Below are 16,820 nucleotides of genomic sequence, written 5' to 3' on the forward strand. Positions count from 1 at the left end.
ATATTTGGGGGGGGTCAAGAATCTCCAGAATTTGAACGCTTCCTTTATGAATTAGTTGTAAGGAAATAGATGTTACAATAAATTGCTATTATTTGTTTGCTATTATATATAATTTATGTTAGCTGTAGGAGTAAAAAATAAATAAATAAAAAACAAACTAAAGTGGTAAGTGCACATTGTAACAGAGAAGTGGAGCAAAAAACCTACTAATCTGCCTAACGTACGGCACACGAAAAAGGGGGAGACAAATAAAAAATAGGGGCAGTTTTTGCCGCGCACCACCACTTTGTGGAACCAGCTGCCCACTGATGTATTTCTAAGGGTCTTTCAAGAAAAGAGCGTACCAATTCATAAAAAGTCGGCAACGCACTCGCGAGCCCTCTGGCATTGAGTGTCCATGGGCGGCGGTATCACTTAACATCAGGTGAGCCTCCTGCCCGTTTGCCCCCTTTTCTATATAAAAAATCAGCAGGTGGAACAAAATGAAAACAAGCAGGTGGTACATGGCAGAGAGGAATGTCGGGATTTGGATCAGTTTGGCATTTGTAAGATTGAAAAATATCTGAATCCATTATAATTATTGTCAAGAACTACTGAACCGTATTTAACCAAACTTAGGACTGATTAAGTTGGCATAAACCAGATTTAAAACTTACTTTTCGTTCTGGAGAAATTCGTGGAAATGAAGGGAATAAAAATTTACTTGGAAACCAAGTGTGCAAAATTTGTGGGTAATGTCTGTTTGGTATTCATGTGTTATTTCCAATAACACAGGAAAACCAAACACACATTATAAGCAAATTTTTCTCAATATTTGCAATGTGATACACAATTAAATTTAATTTTTGTATGGCTCGTCAATATATATTGTATATTGACATACAATCTAGATTGTTTGTGATTCATCAATATTCGTTGACTGTGTGTGTGTGTGTGTATGTGTTAATGTGGATGAGACCTGACTAAGATGTTCACAAAAAAGCTATGTATTTTTGTGTTTTGCTTATTATAGCTTTAATATAAGTTAAAGTTTGGCGTGTATTATGGCAATACAGACAATTATCGTCCATTACGAAACACGTCTACTCCGAACAATGATCTTCTGACTACTGTCGATTCAAGTCAATATCGAACATGGGCTAAAACAATTGGCCGATGTGACTGGCCCTGGCTGACCCAAGGTCAATTCGCCATCATTTGTGGCCGCAGATGACCATGAGTTATCTGATCGCGTGGCGATATACGGACAAGACTAAGATGTTACCGTGTCCTGCCTCGGGCGATTGTTGGTGGCGCCGTGGGGTTTTAGTGGGTATGCACTATGAGTCCCACATAACCCTTCACTTTTAGGGTATGCGTAACGCATTTTCCCACGAAAAAAAAACCTATCGCGATATATATTGACCGCCTATCAAGTATCGGTGATAAGCAAAAACTTGTGAAAATCTTTTAAAAATAATACTGAAAAATATAATCAATATAAATAATTTATCGAAGTATATATATATTATATATTTTTAAGACCCCTTCATCACCCAATACAAGGCAAATGCAATTATTCGAAATTCCTCGTTCTAATACCAACTATTTACGAAACTCGGTTATTTATCGTATACCTACCTAACTACAGATTACAACATAAATTACCAGCAAATCGATATATTTAATGTGACTAAAAAATTCATAAAAACATATTTAAAAAACTCATATATATATATATATATATATATCAATCAATCAATCAATCTTACAACTGTGCTTTATGTTTCTGTTTCAATGTGTATTCGGTTTTGGCTTTTGTGTGTAATGTAATTGTTTGGATATTGTTTAGTGATTAGCTGTAGGAATACTTAGATAAATAAAATAAAAAAAAATATTAAAATAAACATAAAAGTGTTTCACTTTTGTGTACCAATGTGGGTATGTACAAAAAAATGGCAATGATATCGGTGGTACCACCGCATGATTATATTATTATTACTCTTACACTACACGTTAATACAAGACTATCTTATTTGGCAGTAGCGGACTCTTACAACTTTGTCCTGAAAAAAAAACCAAAAGATAATTTGCTTAATAGCCTATGACTGATTTTTGAAATTTAATAATTTGCTAAAACAATTTTATTATCCATACAGAAAAGTTCTAGAAACTCTAAATATCGATCGTGTCCATACAAAAGGGAATGTGCTATGTGAGGTCACTGACCACAGAATCAGCCAACTTGGTCAAATTTAAAAATGGAACGAGTGCTAAGACAAGTACAATTTAAAAATGGAACACTTATCAAGAAAAGTATAAACATTTGTTTATTTAAAATTGGAATATTCTATTAAATCACACACCTTTAGCACAGACCCATTATGACAATCAAATATAGTACAGGACTGATTTAAAAATGGAATGTGCGTTGAGTAAAATTTAAAAATAGACTGCTATCCTTGAGTGAATTACAGACATTTGTATCTGTTGCAATAAAGTTGTTAAATCAGAGAGTTAATTGAATCTCTAGACAGTTAGTTAAATATCGATATTCAATCAAGTCGCTAGCATTTTGATTAAAATAAAGCGTTAAAAACATTTAACCATCTGTCTGACCGAAAGTTGATTAATATCGTTAAACAAGATGGCGGTCACTACAACAGCTGATTACATTTAGTGTTTTTGTTTCAAATGGTGGTATTTGGTGAAATTATTTCGTTGTGATCGTAAAGAACAGAGAACTCCTGACGCGTATGACGTAACTTTAGCAACTTAATTAAATATCGATCTTTAATCAACTGTCTAGAGATTCAATTAACTCTCTAATTTAACTACTTTACTGAAACATAATTGAAATATTACTCACTAACCGTTATAGGAACAGCACGGGCCTGTCGTGCGCCCGGTCGGATCCGCTGGAGTGCGAGCGCCGCGTGCCCCCGCCCCCGCCCCCCTCAACCACGCTCGTCCCAGACCCGCTTGACGACTTCGCCTCGCCCTCACGGCTCGCTGACAGACAGACAGACATAACATGATGAAAAATCAAATGAGATATCAAAAACAATATAAAGAAAATAATAATAATAATGACGATCCATTAATCTATCAAAATTCCTTAAGACACGCTTCGATTTCTTCATATATTCAACAAATAGATTAGATTTAAAATAAAAAAAAACATATATTTAAAAAAAAAATACAACACATTTTGTGTGCATTTTATGTAACAAAACGTAATTTTTAATTAAGTATGTTTTTGTATATTGACTTTTTATTTATACATTTATTTAAATAAAGACACATTTTAACACATAGGAGAAAATAAACATGTATATTTATTAGTAGCAGATATTTTTTTTGCTTAGCGGGATGCAAAAAAAAAATTAAGTCTAATATTTTTTACCACTTTAAAAGATAGTTACTTATATAAACAGTATTTCTAAATAAATATATAATGTATGTATTTTAGTTTCCTCATTAGTTTCCTTCAGTTTCATTCCTAAATTATAAATTCCTGTGTTTGAATCCCAGATGAAACTCAACTGCTGTAAATTTAAAGTATTTCCGAACCAATTCGACTTAGGGTCCTTCAAGAAAAGAGCGTACCAATTCTTAAAAGGCCGGCAACGCACTCGCGAGCCCTCTGGCATTGAGAGTGTCCATGGGTGGCGGTATCACTTAACATCAGGTGAGCCTCCTGCCCGTTTGCCCCCTGTTCTATAAAAAAAAAAAAAAAAAGTCTACATACCAGCCGGTTCTTTTGCTGTGAGATGATCTGACCCAGCGCTGGAACCTCCACTCCCAGACAGAACACTTTCTTCGCGGTTATAACTGGAAAAAATAAATACATTAGCATAGTGTCTTAAAAACTTGTTTCAAGCTATTTCATAAGCAACGGTGCGACGCCATCTTGCCTAGATTCTTTCCAAATAATCACTACATAATATAAAACAAAGTCGCTTTCTCTGTCCCTATGTCCCTTTGTATGCTTAAATCTTTGAAACTACGCAACGGATTTTCATGCGGTTTTTTTTGATAGATAGAGTGATTCAAGAGGAAGGTTTATATGTATAATAACATCCATTAAATAGTGGAGAAGTACTGTTATTTTTGAGGTTTCTAATGTGATGTCGTAAATAATTACATTTTTTCCGCTTACATTGCAAACGCAGGCTGAACCCTACGAGTTTTATCAAAATAATGTACTAAGTATTGTACACTTTGAAAAGGTCTACAGAAAAGTCCGTGATGGTATATGTCTATCTCCTATGGATAACCCACATTTTTATATACAACGTTCACAGATTTTCTGTAGTGTATTTAGTATCAGCATTGCACCCGTGCGAAGCCGGGGCGGGTCGCTAGTTATTAATATTACAGTTATATATTTATATATATTTTAACAGTTACTATTAATTCACTAGAACTACATATTAATACCAACATCGATAATGCTAGAATTGAAAAAAAAAGCGTGCGTACAAAGTATACATGACAATAGAAACTTCTTTGTAAATTAATTATTACTTAAGTAAAAGATCCAATAGATGATCATGTACCAGTTTATGATTACTCCATGTATTTGTATATCTTTATTCACATTGTATAAGTGCTAAAGATAATATAAATAAATAAAAAATCTGCGTTTACTGCACAAGAAATTATAGAACATAATTTCCATATTTTTTTATTTTTTCTCGATCTCCCTTTCTTTCTCTCTCTCAAGCTTTCTCAGTATAGCTCTATCCCACCTCTCGCTCCAAGGTTATTTGCTTCATACTACATTCGTCCTTTCTCACTCTCTCTCAAGCTTTCTCAGTATAGCTCTATCTCACCTCTCGCTCCAAGGTTATTTGCTTCATGCTACATTCGTCCTTTCTCACTCTCTCTCAGTCGGTCTCTATCTCTCTCTCCCTTTTATAATTATATGAATCGTGCCTAAGTTGCTGTTGTGTATATAATACATACCCATAAATGGTGTGTTCGCTGGTGACACACGAGCTGTACTTGAATGGTATTGGCTGGTATCCGTACGAGCCAGCATACGCCATATATCCAGGACCCATCATACTGTAAAAGTTTTATTAAAATATAAGATATATCAATTAACGTTGAACATATATAAACAACTAGATCTTAGATCCAGTCAGTTTTTAAGCTGGTCAATGGCCCTCCTTCCCACATAGGGTAATTTGACATCAATATGTTGATATACTTAATCCCAATATTAAATCAAGTTTTCTCTTTGATATTAATTCAATCAACCAGACTATCACGCCTATATATAGTCTGTCTCACTCTAACGCGTACCGGCTTACCGCACTTACCAATCTCGTCATACAGATGTGAATACGCTGTATACGTTCTGTCCTGCTCTAACGCGTATTGGCACCTATATGACGTCATCGTCTGTTAGGTTTATTTTCGTTACGGAATTTATTGAATCGGTAGCCGCACTCAAAGCCCGCTATAAAAACTATGCAATAGCTTAAAAAGAACTGACATAAAACCATTTAAAAATTAAATTGCTTGAGTCAGTCACGCTATTATTGTCACTACACTCTTTTTTTTCTACTTGTTTTTCATTAAAAATTGGAAAACACAAAGTGATATACCGACGCCATATTGACAGTTTGAATAGTTTCTTTTCGAGTTTGAGAGCGGCAGAAAAAGAAACTAAATTTAAATTAACAGTCAATAAAACAAACAATAAAACGCCATCGATCCATGTCATTTGCCTGGCTGTTTGATGAACGGGCTAAAAATCTTTTATTCTATCGCCGATAAAGTTTCACTTCTAGAACAGAATACAACCACAACCTGTGTGCTTTTTTGTCGTAAATATTTTGAACACCCTGTATACATACTTGGGGTTAGGCAGCGGTGCCAACGTATCACTCGCCAGACTGTCAGCATCCGGCTGCCTCAAGCGAAGCGCCGCCATATCAGCGCAAAGCTCACCAGCCACATAGTAACATTGCTCGCTGAATGTTATCTTGTTCACAGTGTGACGTATGAAGCCAGCCTGTAATTAAATATATGTATTACAGACATACTGAGACAGAGTTGGGCTAGAGGCTTCAGCGTGTGACTCTCACACCTGAGGTCATAGGTTCGATCCCGGGCTGTGCACCAATGGATTCTCTATGCGCATTTAACATTCGCTCGAACGGTGAAGGAAAACATCGTGAGGAAACCGACATGTCTTAGACCCAAAAAGTCGATGTGTGTCAGGAACTGGAAGCTGATCACCTACTTGCCTATTAGATTTAAAAATGATCATGAAACAGATTCAAAAATCTGAGGCCAGAACCTAAAGAGGTTGTAGCGCCACTGATTTTTGTTTTAATTTTTTTTATTACATACATACACAAATTATACTTCTGACTATGCCAATACTATAACGTCAATAATGAAACAAAAAAAAATGGCGATAAAAGACTGGCGGAGAGTTTATTGCCAGTTCTTCTCTTCCGTTCTACGCCTTTGATTTGAGAACTGGCAGTAAATGTAAAATTAGAAGCATTTAATGTATATTTCTTTTTTGAAACTTCTTTACGCGCGCTTGACTTGGGGAGTAAGCTGGCGAACACGTGACGTAAGCGTTACGAAAAGTGTGATCGGGCAAGGCGAACGGAAGTTGAGTGGGGGATATAAGCAAGAGACAACAGTCGGCGCGCACATTTTCTTTCTCTCTTCCTCTCATAGCCAAATACGTTCCGTATATCTAAGCACAATAATTAATCAATTTACAATCATCCACAGATGTATCCAATAATGAAGATAATGAATAAAAATAAAGATCTATGCAAAAATATTAATTTACCAATGAAAACATTTAATAAATTTAAATATTTGTAGAAAATTAATATATGTATATGTACATACATTTATATATTGTACACACACAAATATATACATACAGATGGAGTGAAAGAAGTTTCACTTCAGTCGTGTGGTCATAAGCACACTCTATTTTTTGTCGTTCATAAAACATATTCTTACCTATATGAATAAATAATTTTCTTCTTATACATAAAATTCTCGTGTCGCGGTGTTTGTGGTTAATCTCCTCCGAAACGGCTTGACCGATACTTATGAAATTTTGTGTGCATATTGGGTATGTCTGAGAATCGGACAACATCTATTTTTCATCCCCCTAAATGTTAAGGGTAATCCACCCCCAAATATTTTTTTAAAATTCTTAGATGCATTTTTATTTTTTTATCATCTGTATCAACCGCATTAAAAAATACATACAACCCTAAATTTTCAACCCCTATTTTTTATTATAAATGATATACATGGCAAAACGACGTTTGCCAGGTCAGCTAGTAGTTCTATAAAAATACCTTAAGCATATGCGATGCATATTTCCTTGCATCCCGACGATCGGTGATACCAGCCACATGCTGCAAAATCCACTCCACCACATCGGCTCCAATAAACGCATTCGGAATTGTGATCTTCAACCACATACGGTCGCGAATTTCGAGACCTGCAAGTGTTCTTGATTACTCAAGATGTAGTATTGTCTTTTATTTACATAACTTTTACACATTTAAAGAAAAACACTTTTTTGACGAATCCGCGAAAATGGAGGACACCGTGAGCAATTTCTGCAAAAACCCTACATCTTTTAGTCGATACCAACTCCGGGGAAATAAATACAGATAACACAACATTTTCTGCAGCTGTAATACTTTTTGACATTTAACACCTTTGTCTTCAGTCACCGTGACTACGCACGCTGTAAAGCACGCGAAACGTCGGTTTAAATTTAAAATTATGTACAAATAATTATAAGTTTAAATACAATAATACATAACTATAATCCGTTAAAAAAGTGTTTTTCTTTAAATACTCAAGATGTCATATGGAACATGGTGTAATGGTTGCAGCTCCTTACAAACATTATGTAAAAATAAACTTGGCGATTAAAAAGAGTGGCGGAGAGTTTATTGCCAGTTCTTCTCGTAGAATGCTCTTGATTTGAGAACTGGCAGTAAATGTAAATTCACAATTAATTTAATATTTGACGTTGTAAGTGTAATTAACCTATATGAATAAAGATTTTTTGTTTGTTTGTTTGTTTATTTTTTTTTTAATTTCAACATTCTACTGTTATATTAAAATTTAAGTATTCCGTCAAGCGATCAGTTACAGCAAAAAAAAACAATATTTATAATAAAAAGTAAGTTTTTTTTAAATGAATCCTCTTTATTTAATAAATACACGCCATCTTTCACCCTACCACGGTTGATTCGAAGCCATTAATAAAAAATATATTTATTTAATTAATTATAAGTAATCTAACAGCTCATACTTATACATATTATAATACAAAACACTATGACAATACAGAAAGCCAAAACAGATTACATAGATAAATAATTTATGTATAAAAAACAGAAAACAAGCAAGTGCATTAATAGATAAAGATAAATTTAAAAAAAAAACAAAAAAAACTAAAGTATACTGAAATTTAACATTTAAAAACAACAAATAGAATTTAAAACTACTTTATATATACATATATATATATACGTAATATATATTTGTAAGACTTTTACAAAGATTATATAGATAAATCAATTATGTATATAAAACAGAAAACAAGCAAGTGCATACATTACATACATTAAAAAAAACTAAAGTAAACTGAAATTTAACATTTAAAAACAACAAATAGAATTTAACACAAATATATACATATATACACGTAATATATATTTGTAAGACTTTTACAAAGATATCTCAGTCAGTCAGTCTTTCATTTAAATTAATACAATACATAAAATGAACATATTCTTACCCGAATCCGGCCTAAGCATGGCTCTAACCACCAACGCCATGTCCATGCCCACGGACAGCTGTGGCTCATGAGCAGGAATGGAACCCGCGTCAGATGCCCGCTCGGGTATTGTGGGCGCCGGCAAGGTGGATAACGGAGGTGGCGGGTATGCTTCGCGTAGGGCCTGGGTATGCGCTACCCAGGCACCTGGATATACAACATTCCTATTATACCAGCCTGCCACATATTGTGATTCAATGGTTTAGAAATGCGAAAAAATTGGTTGCCTGTAAAGTCGGTATACGGGCGAAAGTTTTACGTGACAACGACTTTGAGTGGTAAAATAATTTTAATGTGAATATTCATTCGTATAGTAGGAAGAAGGATGAATTAATAATAGTAACAATTTAAAACATTAATTTATACAAAGAATCTCGCACTGAATTTCATATGTCTGTCTCTCTCGCTCTTAGGCGGGCTAACCATGCCCGAGTGGAAGGGACGCGTGCCTCTCACTCGCTCTCATTGTGAGCGCATAAAGGTTGTCATGTGTAAGTTGGCGTGTGGCAGAAAAACGTACTACAATAATTTTGCTCGAACAGCGGCTTTGACAGGTAAAGTATTGCCAAGTGATATTTATATCCCCAAATTTAGGGAAAAATAATAATAGCTTTTGAAAGTAAATGTGATTGATGGATAACTTAAAATATTTTTTGTTTTATTTAAAGTGTTTCTGAAAGAACCGTGAACCGTATAGTTTCTGAGGGAAAAATCATGGAAAGTAATTTTACAGCGAGAACTGAAGTCCCTAATCAAGCAGCTCAAGGACCTTCCACATCCACAGCTTGTGATGACAATTCCACACCAGAGAACACTACTTCCGAGGCTAAGACAGTAAAAGTAGTCACTCCAGGTAAAAGTAGAAAAAGAAAATTAACAGTTTCTGATTTGGATGACTTTGACATGGTCATAAGGCTGTAAGACTTCCGCCTTATCATTGTGACTTTAATGGAATCGAATTAATTTGGAGTTCGTTCAAAAGAATATTTTCAGACACAAATGTTACTGGCCTCTCTGAAAACATGGAACAGAGAATCCATAATGCATTTTCCAAAATAACTGCTGAAGAATGGCAGAAATACTGTAATCACTTTATAAATGTTGAAAATAATTATCGTATAACAGACAACCGCCTTGAAACATTAATGGAACCATTATTAATTGATTTGAATAGCAGCGACTCAGATTCTTCTGACACAGATGACTCTGACGAAGGAATTCTTGGAAGGAATAATGCCTCTAACAGACCACAATTACTATAAAAAATAATTTTTGTTATTATAATTTTTTATTTACCTTAAGTAATATCTAAGAATATCCATCAATCCAAAATAAACAAAAAAAGTGGCAACACAGAGCGTTGAAGGAGGCGCCGCCACAGGAACGCCAACTTATACTTGACAGTCTATAACGTGAGCGGAGCGTAACGCAGTTTCTTGAAGTGTCACCCGGCAAACCAATTTATAAGACGTTGTCACGTCAAAAAATATATTTCATATAAGTTTAATTTTGTCACAGTAAAGTAGTTAAATCAGAGAGTTAATTGAATGTCTAGACAGTTAATTAAATATCGATATTAAGTCGCTAGCATTTTGATTAAAATAAAGCACGGTCGGAAACGTTTAGCTATCTGTCTGACCGATTATACACTCTATTAATATAGTTTGTCTTATTATCTAGAATTAGATACTAATTATTTTCTGAATTCTTGTTTTATTTAGTCTCCAGTCCCAATTATATTACTTTGTATGTTAGCGCTCAGTACCACCTATCGCGTAAGTCCGGAGTATGACTGTATTAAAGTTTATCTCTGTTGTTTATGTTAATATTTGTTTTGAAGACAAAAATGGGCAGGTCACATGATCAGGGGGAAAAGATAAATGGAGTAAAATAGTCACACAATGGTACCCAAAAGATGGAAAGAGAAAGAGAGGCAGACCACAAAAAAGATGGGACGACGACATTAGACAAGTCGCGGGAACAACATGGGGTTGAGTGGCCTTAGAAAGGCCAGAATGGAGTAGATTGGAGGAGGCCTTTGCCACCTGGCAAGCGGACAAGCAGAAATGTACAAAAGAAACAATCTACGAAAAATAAAAATAAAAATTAAAGAATACGCCGAAATGTCCGATAAAAAAGCTGAAATAAAATAGATGTCTATTGGAAATTCCATCCCACAGCTCTTCCTTCATAAGCTATTCATTTAGGATTTCCGCCATTAGGCTGTGGAATAAGCTGCCTGAGTCTATACGATTAGCTTCCTCCCTATCGTCTTTTAAAACTCTTCTATATAAATATTTCCTAACCTTATCATATCCTGATCAATCGTGACCTGTGTAATTCTTGTATCTCCTGTTCGTTTTGTAAATGTAATTCTCTATTTTCTTGAATTTGTAAGATTAGCTTTTTAGTTTTAGTTAGTTATTATAATATATATAGTTATTAATAGATTAACGTTCTATAGATTAATATAAATTTATTTTGTTTTTTATATAACTTCTGCACTTCTTGCACCCATCATTTTTTTAATTGTTTTCTTTTCTTACTAGGGTTGCCTGGAAGAGATCGCTTGTTAGCGATAAGTCCGCCCGTTGCATCCCTAGTAATTTATATATATTGTGTTATTTGTATTTCTAGCAACGAAGTGTAAATAAATAAATAAAAAAAGCTATTATTATTATGTTAATGTAGTATTGATTAAATAGGGTACCTGGATCTATGGGCCTCACAGGCTCAGTCCTTGGAATGGTGAAATAGCCCTTCGGGTTGGGATCCCAGCATTTCGCTACAACCAGTTTAATTGGGCCAGGCTTCTGTACCACCTCGCGTAGCACCCGAACCGCTTCATCATTGGTCATATCTTCGAAATTTACGTCGTTCACCTGAAATGTGAAATACACATAAAGTGAATGAAGATTTTGTATTGTACTAGCGACCCGCCCCAGCTTCGCACGGGTGCAATGCTGATACTAAATACACTACAGAAATCTGTGAACGTTGTATATAAAAATGTGGGTTATCCATAAGAGATAGACATATACCACCACGGACTTTTCTGTAGACCTTTTCAATGTGTACAATACTTAGTGCATTATTTTGATAAAACTCGTAGGGTTCAGCCTGCGTTTGCAATGTAAGCGGACAAAATGTAATTATTTACGACATCACATTAGAAACCTCAGAAATAACAGTACTTCTCCACTATTATATATTATACATATAAACCTTCCTCTTGAATCACTCTATCTATTAAAAAAAACAGCATCAAAATTCGTTGCGTAGTTTCAAAGATTTAAGCATATAAAGGGACATGGACAAGGGACAGAGAAAGCGACTTTGTTTTATAATATGTAGTGATATAGCCTTTTGTTTGCATACAATAATTAGTACAAATTCTTAAAAGAACGGCAACACACTTGCGAACCCTCTGGTATTGAGTGTCCATAGGTGGCAGAATCACTTAACATCAGGTGAGCCTCCTGCCCGTTTGCCCCTGTTCTATTAAAAAATATAATTATCTAATATTGTGGTCAAATACTTTAAAAGACGATTCAATGAAGATTTCCATTTAAATATATTCTAACAGTTGTATTTATATGTATATTAGTTGTTATTTTCCTTGCTTTTAAATATCTTCTATCTTATGCTATGAAAAATCTGTTTTAAAAAAAAAATCAGCATTGAATTACATATTAGAATGTCTGTAATGAGAATGTTTATATTATATACATAAACAATTGAATGAAAGGTCACATGAAACAATATATATAAACAAATTTGAGAATTATAAATTATGATGCCTTGAACAATAGAATATATATCTTATGTTAAATTAAATATACAGGTGTCCCATTTAATAAATCTAGATGCAAGCTGAGGTACTGAATCACACCTGGTCAACTGGTCAACCTATTATAAAGATGTTAAAATAAACCAGAAAAACAAATACAGGAAGGGAGATTTATTCACAATTGGTTTAACATTAGCAATGTTAGTCTGCTGATTCAGAGGTTCTGCAAACCCTGGCAGTGCACCCACGGATTTCCCTACCCATGTGTACAATTACTAATACAGAAGTAAAAGATTTTGCAATACTTCAGCAAAATCTTTCACATATATTTTGTTTAGGTAGTCAACAAATCGTTAAAATTACCTTAAAATCATAATTATGGTGGATAAAATTAGACTATCAAGTATATATTATATATACAGTAAAGTATATTATTTGAATAATAGAAGAATTTTATTCATTGTTTTATCAAGAGATAAGCTCAAATAGCAAAAATAGCTGCATGTGTAAATTACACAAAGCATCAATCATGATGTCAATCTTAATCAATAAGATTGTAGCCTCAAGATTATTATCTTATAATATATAACATTTAGGTCATATTCACATTTATAACATATATATACCAAAAATTACTGTTAAAAGGTATAAAACATACAAATACTAGTCAGTAAAACTTTTACTTACTTATGCTTTATAATTTATATCTTAAGTGAATCCTACTCAATGAATTAATTTCAGAATTAGAATGTACTGTATTTTGATTAAATTTTCACAATATTCACTTAACTTATTAATAGACACCTAATGGTTGTGTAATGAATGGTGGAAGTCATAGTTGGTGCTAAGTATTTTTTCTGATTTTGAGCTTAATTATAACAAACCAAACATTTAAATAGTGCAACACATTATTAAGAAAGAGACTACTAGAGAATACTTGATAAAAGGTTGTATAAGACTTTAAATATATGGTTGTTTACCTGTAAAATCATATCACCAGGCTCAATTCTGCCATCCAACGCCACAGCACCACCCTTCATAATACTTCCAACATAAATCCCACCATCTCCACCTTTATTTGACTGCCCAACAATTGAAATTCCCAGAAAGTTCACTGTATCCATATTCAAAGTCACTGTTATAATATGCATGGACATTGTGGAATCTGTTATAGATGAATAGGAAGATGTCCTTGACATAACCTGTGGTCGTTTTCTTCTCCTTTGAGGACGTTTCCGCGAGCTAACCTGGAGATGAGACACACTAGAACATTCTGTCAATGCTCTATCTACTGAAGCATTTGTATGTCGCCCTGTAGTTGTTGTAATCTCAGATTGACTATCAAATAGACTAGTGGAGTCCAGATCAGAGCTGAGAACTGAGGCTGTCTCGTATTCTAGACCATGGTTGTATTTCGAATGACCATTAATTCTCAGACCTCTGTACTTGTATTTGTCACAAGATGCCCTATGTCCAGGTCTCGAGCTTATAGTGCTGTCCGTATCAGTACAAGTATCTCTAGTGATAGGTGCTGCCGGAGCCCCTGGAGTCTGCTTCGTTTTACCAGCATTACTATCAGTGCACTGAGATGCACCGTCAGATGGATTGGAACCCTCCGCTGAAACTAGCCACGACACTACACGACCATTAAAACACGGAAGATGTGCGTTATCATCAACAATTTCTTCTTTTACGACACCAAAGTCATCGTCCATAGATTTAAAGAAAAATTTGTAGTTTGGTCTGTTTAACTGGTTTTTAAAGTCCAGCAAAGTCACTTTTTCTGGTGATATAGGTATTTTGACGAGATATGGCGTCTCTTCGTCATCTATGTAATAAATCACTTTCGTTTCCTCCATTTTACTGCATTTATTATTGAATTCTAACAACACCCTACGATCTATAAATATCAGCCGCCATCACAAAAATGGCTGCGTTAGTTTCCAACTTTCCTAATCCTTCTGCGGCGCTAGTATCAATAGTTAAATTTAAAAAAAGCTTAAATATTTTTTATGTGATTACTTATTATTTTTACATAATTTTATTAACAAAATTAAATCAAATTAAAAACTTAAAGACTTTTAGAAATTATACGTAAACCGGTACAGAATAGCCATCATTATTTTTTCAAGGCACGTTAGCACTTGACAGTTAGCTTAGATAGTTAAATCTAACTACGACCTAACTACCAATGACATTGACATTTGTATTACACTAAATATTTGAATTTCCAAAAACGTTATGTACTTGTTTATAATTTTTTGGTGTTTAGTATAGTTTGAAAAATAACGAATAATTGATACATACTGAGCTTTTATTCCAATTTAAATAAAGGCATATTACTTTATTGTTTAAAACTAAACCAAAAAAATGTCTCAGAATTTAAAGTTGCTCGATAATATTAAAATGGAATTTGAGGCAGTTTGCCACGAATTAGATGGTAAATTAATCAATTATTTCTTAAATATTAGAATTTCTTCAATGCAGGAGGCATTTTTATAGACGGCCTTTAATGTAGTTATCGCCAGTTCAGAATTGTATATTTTAAAAGATATCTTCATTACTGTTTATAAAATGTGTTTCTTGAAAAAAATAACATTGTATTACAGAGGCTCTAGATCGTGATAAAACACGGAGAGAATTGTCTAAAAAACAAACTGCATTGGAATCTCAAATACTACAGGAGAGCAAATTAAATGTATGTTTTTTTTAATTTAGCCTATAATCATCTGATCTTATGCAATACAAAATGTGTGCTAGCTAAATGCAAATTCCCATATGTTAAATACAGTCCTTTTTTTGTTTAAAGGAGAAAAAATCTTATATGGAGAAAATTTTATTGTTTTTTTAGGAGGATCTAAAGAACCAATTAGCAGATTTCACTAAGCGCTCCGATGATGTGGATAAAGTGTGCAATTTGATGAAAACCCGTCTAAACATTGCAGACAGTGACAAAAACAAACTGGAAACTGCGAGGTAATCTTTTTTATTATTCATAAATACTTATTAATAAAGGCAGTTATTGTAGGATTCTTTATTAATATGGATATATTTATTTTCTATATTATGACACTGGTGCTAATTATAGAGAGTTGTATATTTGTTAAATATTACATACTTATTATTGCTTGTTTTATATCAAAAAGTAATATAGTACTAGTAGTAAAACTAATATATAAAGTAATATAGTAAAGTTTGTTAATTTGACTTTTCTTTGAATTGTAGCAATTTTTTTTAATTGTTACAGGGAACAGTTTCTTTTAGCAAAAGAATTGACTGGTATAAGATTGGACTTTGAATACTGTGCAAAACATCCAAATAAGGCAAAGGGCTGTATCCTTTTTAATAAAACTTTATGGATAAGAAATGGCTGATTAATAGGTTTGGTAAAGTAGAACAATAGGCCTCTAGTGACAATTCAACAAGGAGTTAGTAATATCCTGGTGTGAATTTCATTGCTAGAAGAACAATAATAGTTTTGGTTTACCTTTCTATAAAAAGATATTCATGGTTTTGGTCTGCTTTTTTTAGTCAAAGCACAATTATAGGCTGGCTCATCCCGAGCATTCTATGATATGGGGGATTATTTTTTCCGGCATACAAGTAGAACTTATAATTTCCTTAATATAAAATCAGATATAAAGAATCAATACAAGCATTTGCTGGAATCATTCGATATGGATATTAACAGCGATGCCCTGTGGGACCTAGTGGCTAATATATTTATCACTGGTGATGAGAACTGGCCTCCAAATAATAAATAGTATACTATATTTAGCTATTAGTTTTATTCTTGTTTAGATGTGGCCTAGGTCAATTTTGTTGAACCAGGTCACTCTAATAATGTAGAATAATATGGTCTGTTGTTAATTTTCTTTTGCAGAAATACAGGGACGTCCCACGTCGATGCCACACGGAGGGAAAGTACCTTAAATATTAATGATAGGATTTGTTTAATGACATTGTTTAATTTTTAATAATAAGTAGAACTGCATTCACAGATTTTTTTAAAATCGCCTACCTCGACCGGGAATCGCACCCGCCAAATGTGACAGTAAAATTACATGTATTTTATAATAGCGTTTGAAAGGACTACTCATAAGCATTATTTTTTCCTTAATAACCTAGCATATTAAATGAAACTAAAAACATAAAAATACGATGTCTTCTTTCATTAAAATATCCTATCATTAA

The 16,820-nt window shown here is 33.7% G+C and overlaps 2 protein-coding genes across 2 annotated transcripts; one reads left to right on the forward strand and one right to left on the reverse strand.

Annotated features, from left to right (window-relative positions):
* Positions 1 to 1,803: 1,803 nt before the first annotated feature.
* LOC110996112 (segment polarity protein dishevelled homolog DVL-3) lies at positions 1,804 to 14,657 on the reverse strand. The gene is made up of 9 exons (XM_045633717.1): positions 13,607 to 14,657; positions 11,547 to 11,718; positions 8,798 to 8,983; positions 7,335 to 7,480; positions 5,850 to 6,007; positions 4,951 to 5,052; positions 3,731 to 3,813; positions 2,853 to 2,991; positions 1,804 to 2,045 (listed from the first exon to the last, which is right to left on the reverse strand). The coding sequence occupies exons 1-8, from the start codon at positions 14,483 to 14,485 to the stop codon at positions 2,855 to 2,857; spliced, it is 1,863 nt and encodes a 620-aa protein (XP_045489673.1). The 5' UTR covers positions 14,486 to 14,657; the 3' UTR covers positions 1,804 to 2,045; positions 2,853 to 2,854.
* Positions 14,658 to 14,855: 198 nt separating this feature from the next.
* Positions 14,856 to 16,403, forward strand: LOC110996014. The gene is made up of 5 exons (XM_022263497.2): positions 14,856 to 15,066; positions 15,236 to 15,324; positions 15,478 to 15,602; positions 15,874 to 15,959; positions 16,263 to 16,403. The coding sequence occupies exons 1-5, from the start codon at positions 14,997 to 14,999 to the stop codon at positions 16,388 to 16,390; spliced, it is 498 nt and encodes a 165-aa protein (XP_022119189.2). The 5' UTR covers positions 14,856 to 14,996; the 3' UTR covers positions 16,391 to 16,403.
* The last annotated feature ends 417 nt before the right edge of the window (positions 16,404 to 16,820 follow it).

This window comes from Pieris rapae, chromosome 24 (genome assembly GCF_905147795.1).
Source record: "Pieris rapae chromosome 24, ilPieRapa1.1, whole genome shotgun sequence".
NCBI classification, from domain to species: domain Eukaryota; kingdom Metazoa; phylum Arthropoda; class Insecta; order Lepidoptera; family Pieridae; genus Pieris; species Pieris rapae.

Bases quoted from the DNA above. Each gene is read 5' to 3' on its own strand.
- LOC110996112 (XM_045633717.1), bottom strand. From the start codon at position 14,485: ATGGAGGAAACGAAAGTGATTTATTACATAGATGACGAAGAGACGCCA. The intron at 5,053-5,849 runs GTATGTATACAG...AAACTTTTACAG, and splicing joins GCACCGCTGCCTAACCCCAA to TATGATGGGTCCTGGATATA. The intron at 2,992-3,730 runs GTATGTAGACTT...TCTGTCTGTCAG, and splicing joins CACAGCAAAAGAACCGGCTG to CGAGCCGTGAGGGCGAGGCG.
- LOC110996014 (XM_022263497.2), top strand. From the start codon at position 14,997: ATGTCTCAGAATTTAAAGTTGCTCGATAATATTAAAATGGAATTTGAG. The intron at 15,325-15,477 runs GTATGTTTTTTT...TTGTTTTTTTAG, and splicing joins TACAGGAGAGCAAATTAAAT to GAGGATCTAAAGAACCAATT. The intron at 15,960-16,262 runs GTATCCTTTTTA...ATATAAAATCAG, and splicing joins TCCAAATAAGGCAAAGGGCT to ATATAAAGAATCAATACAAG.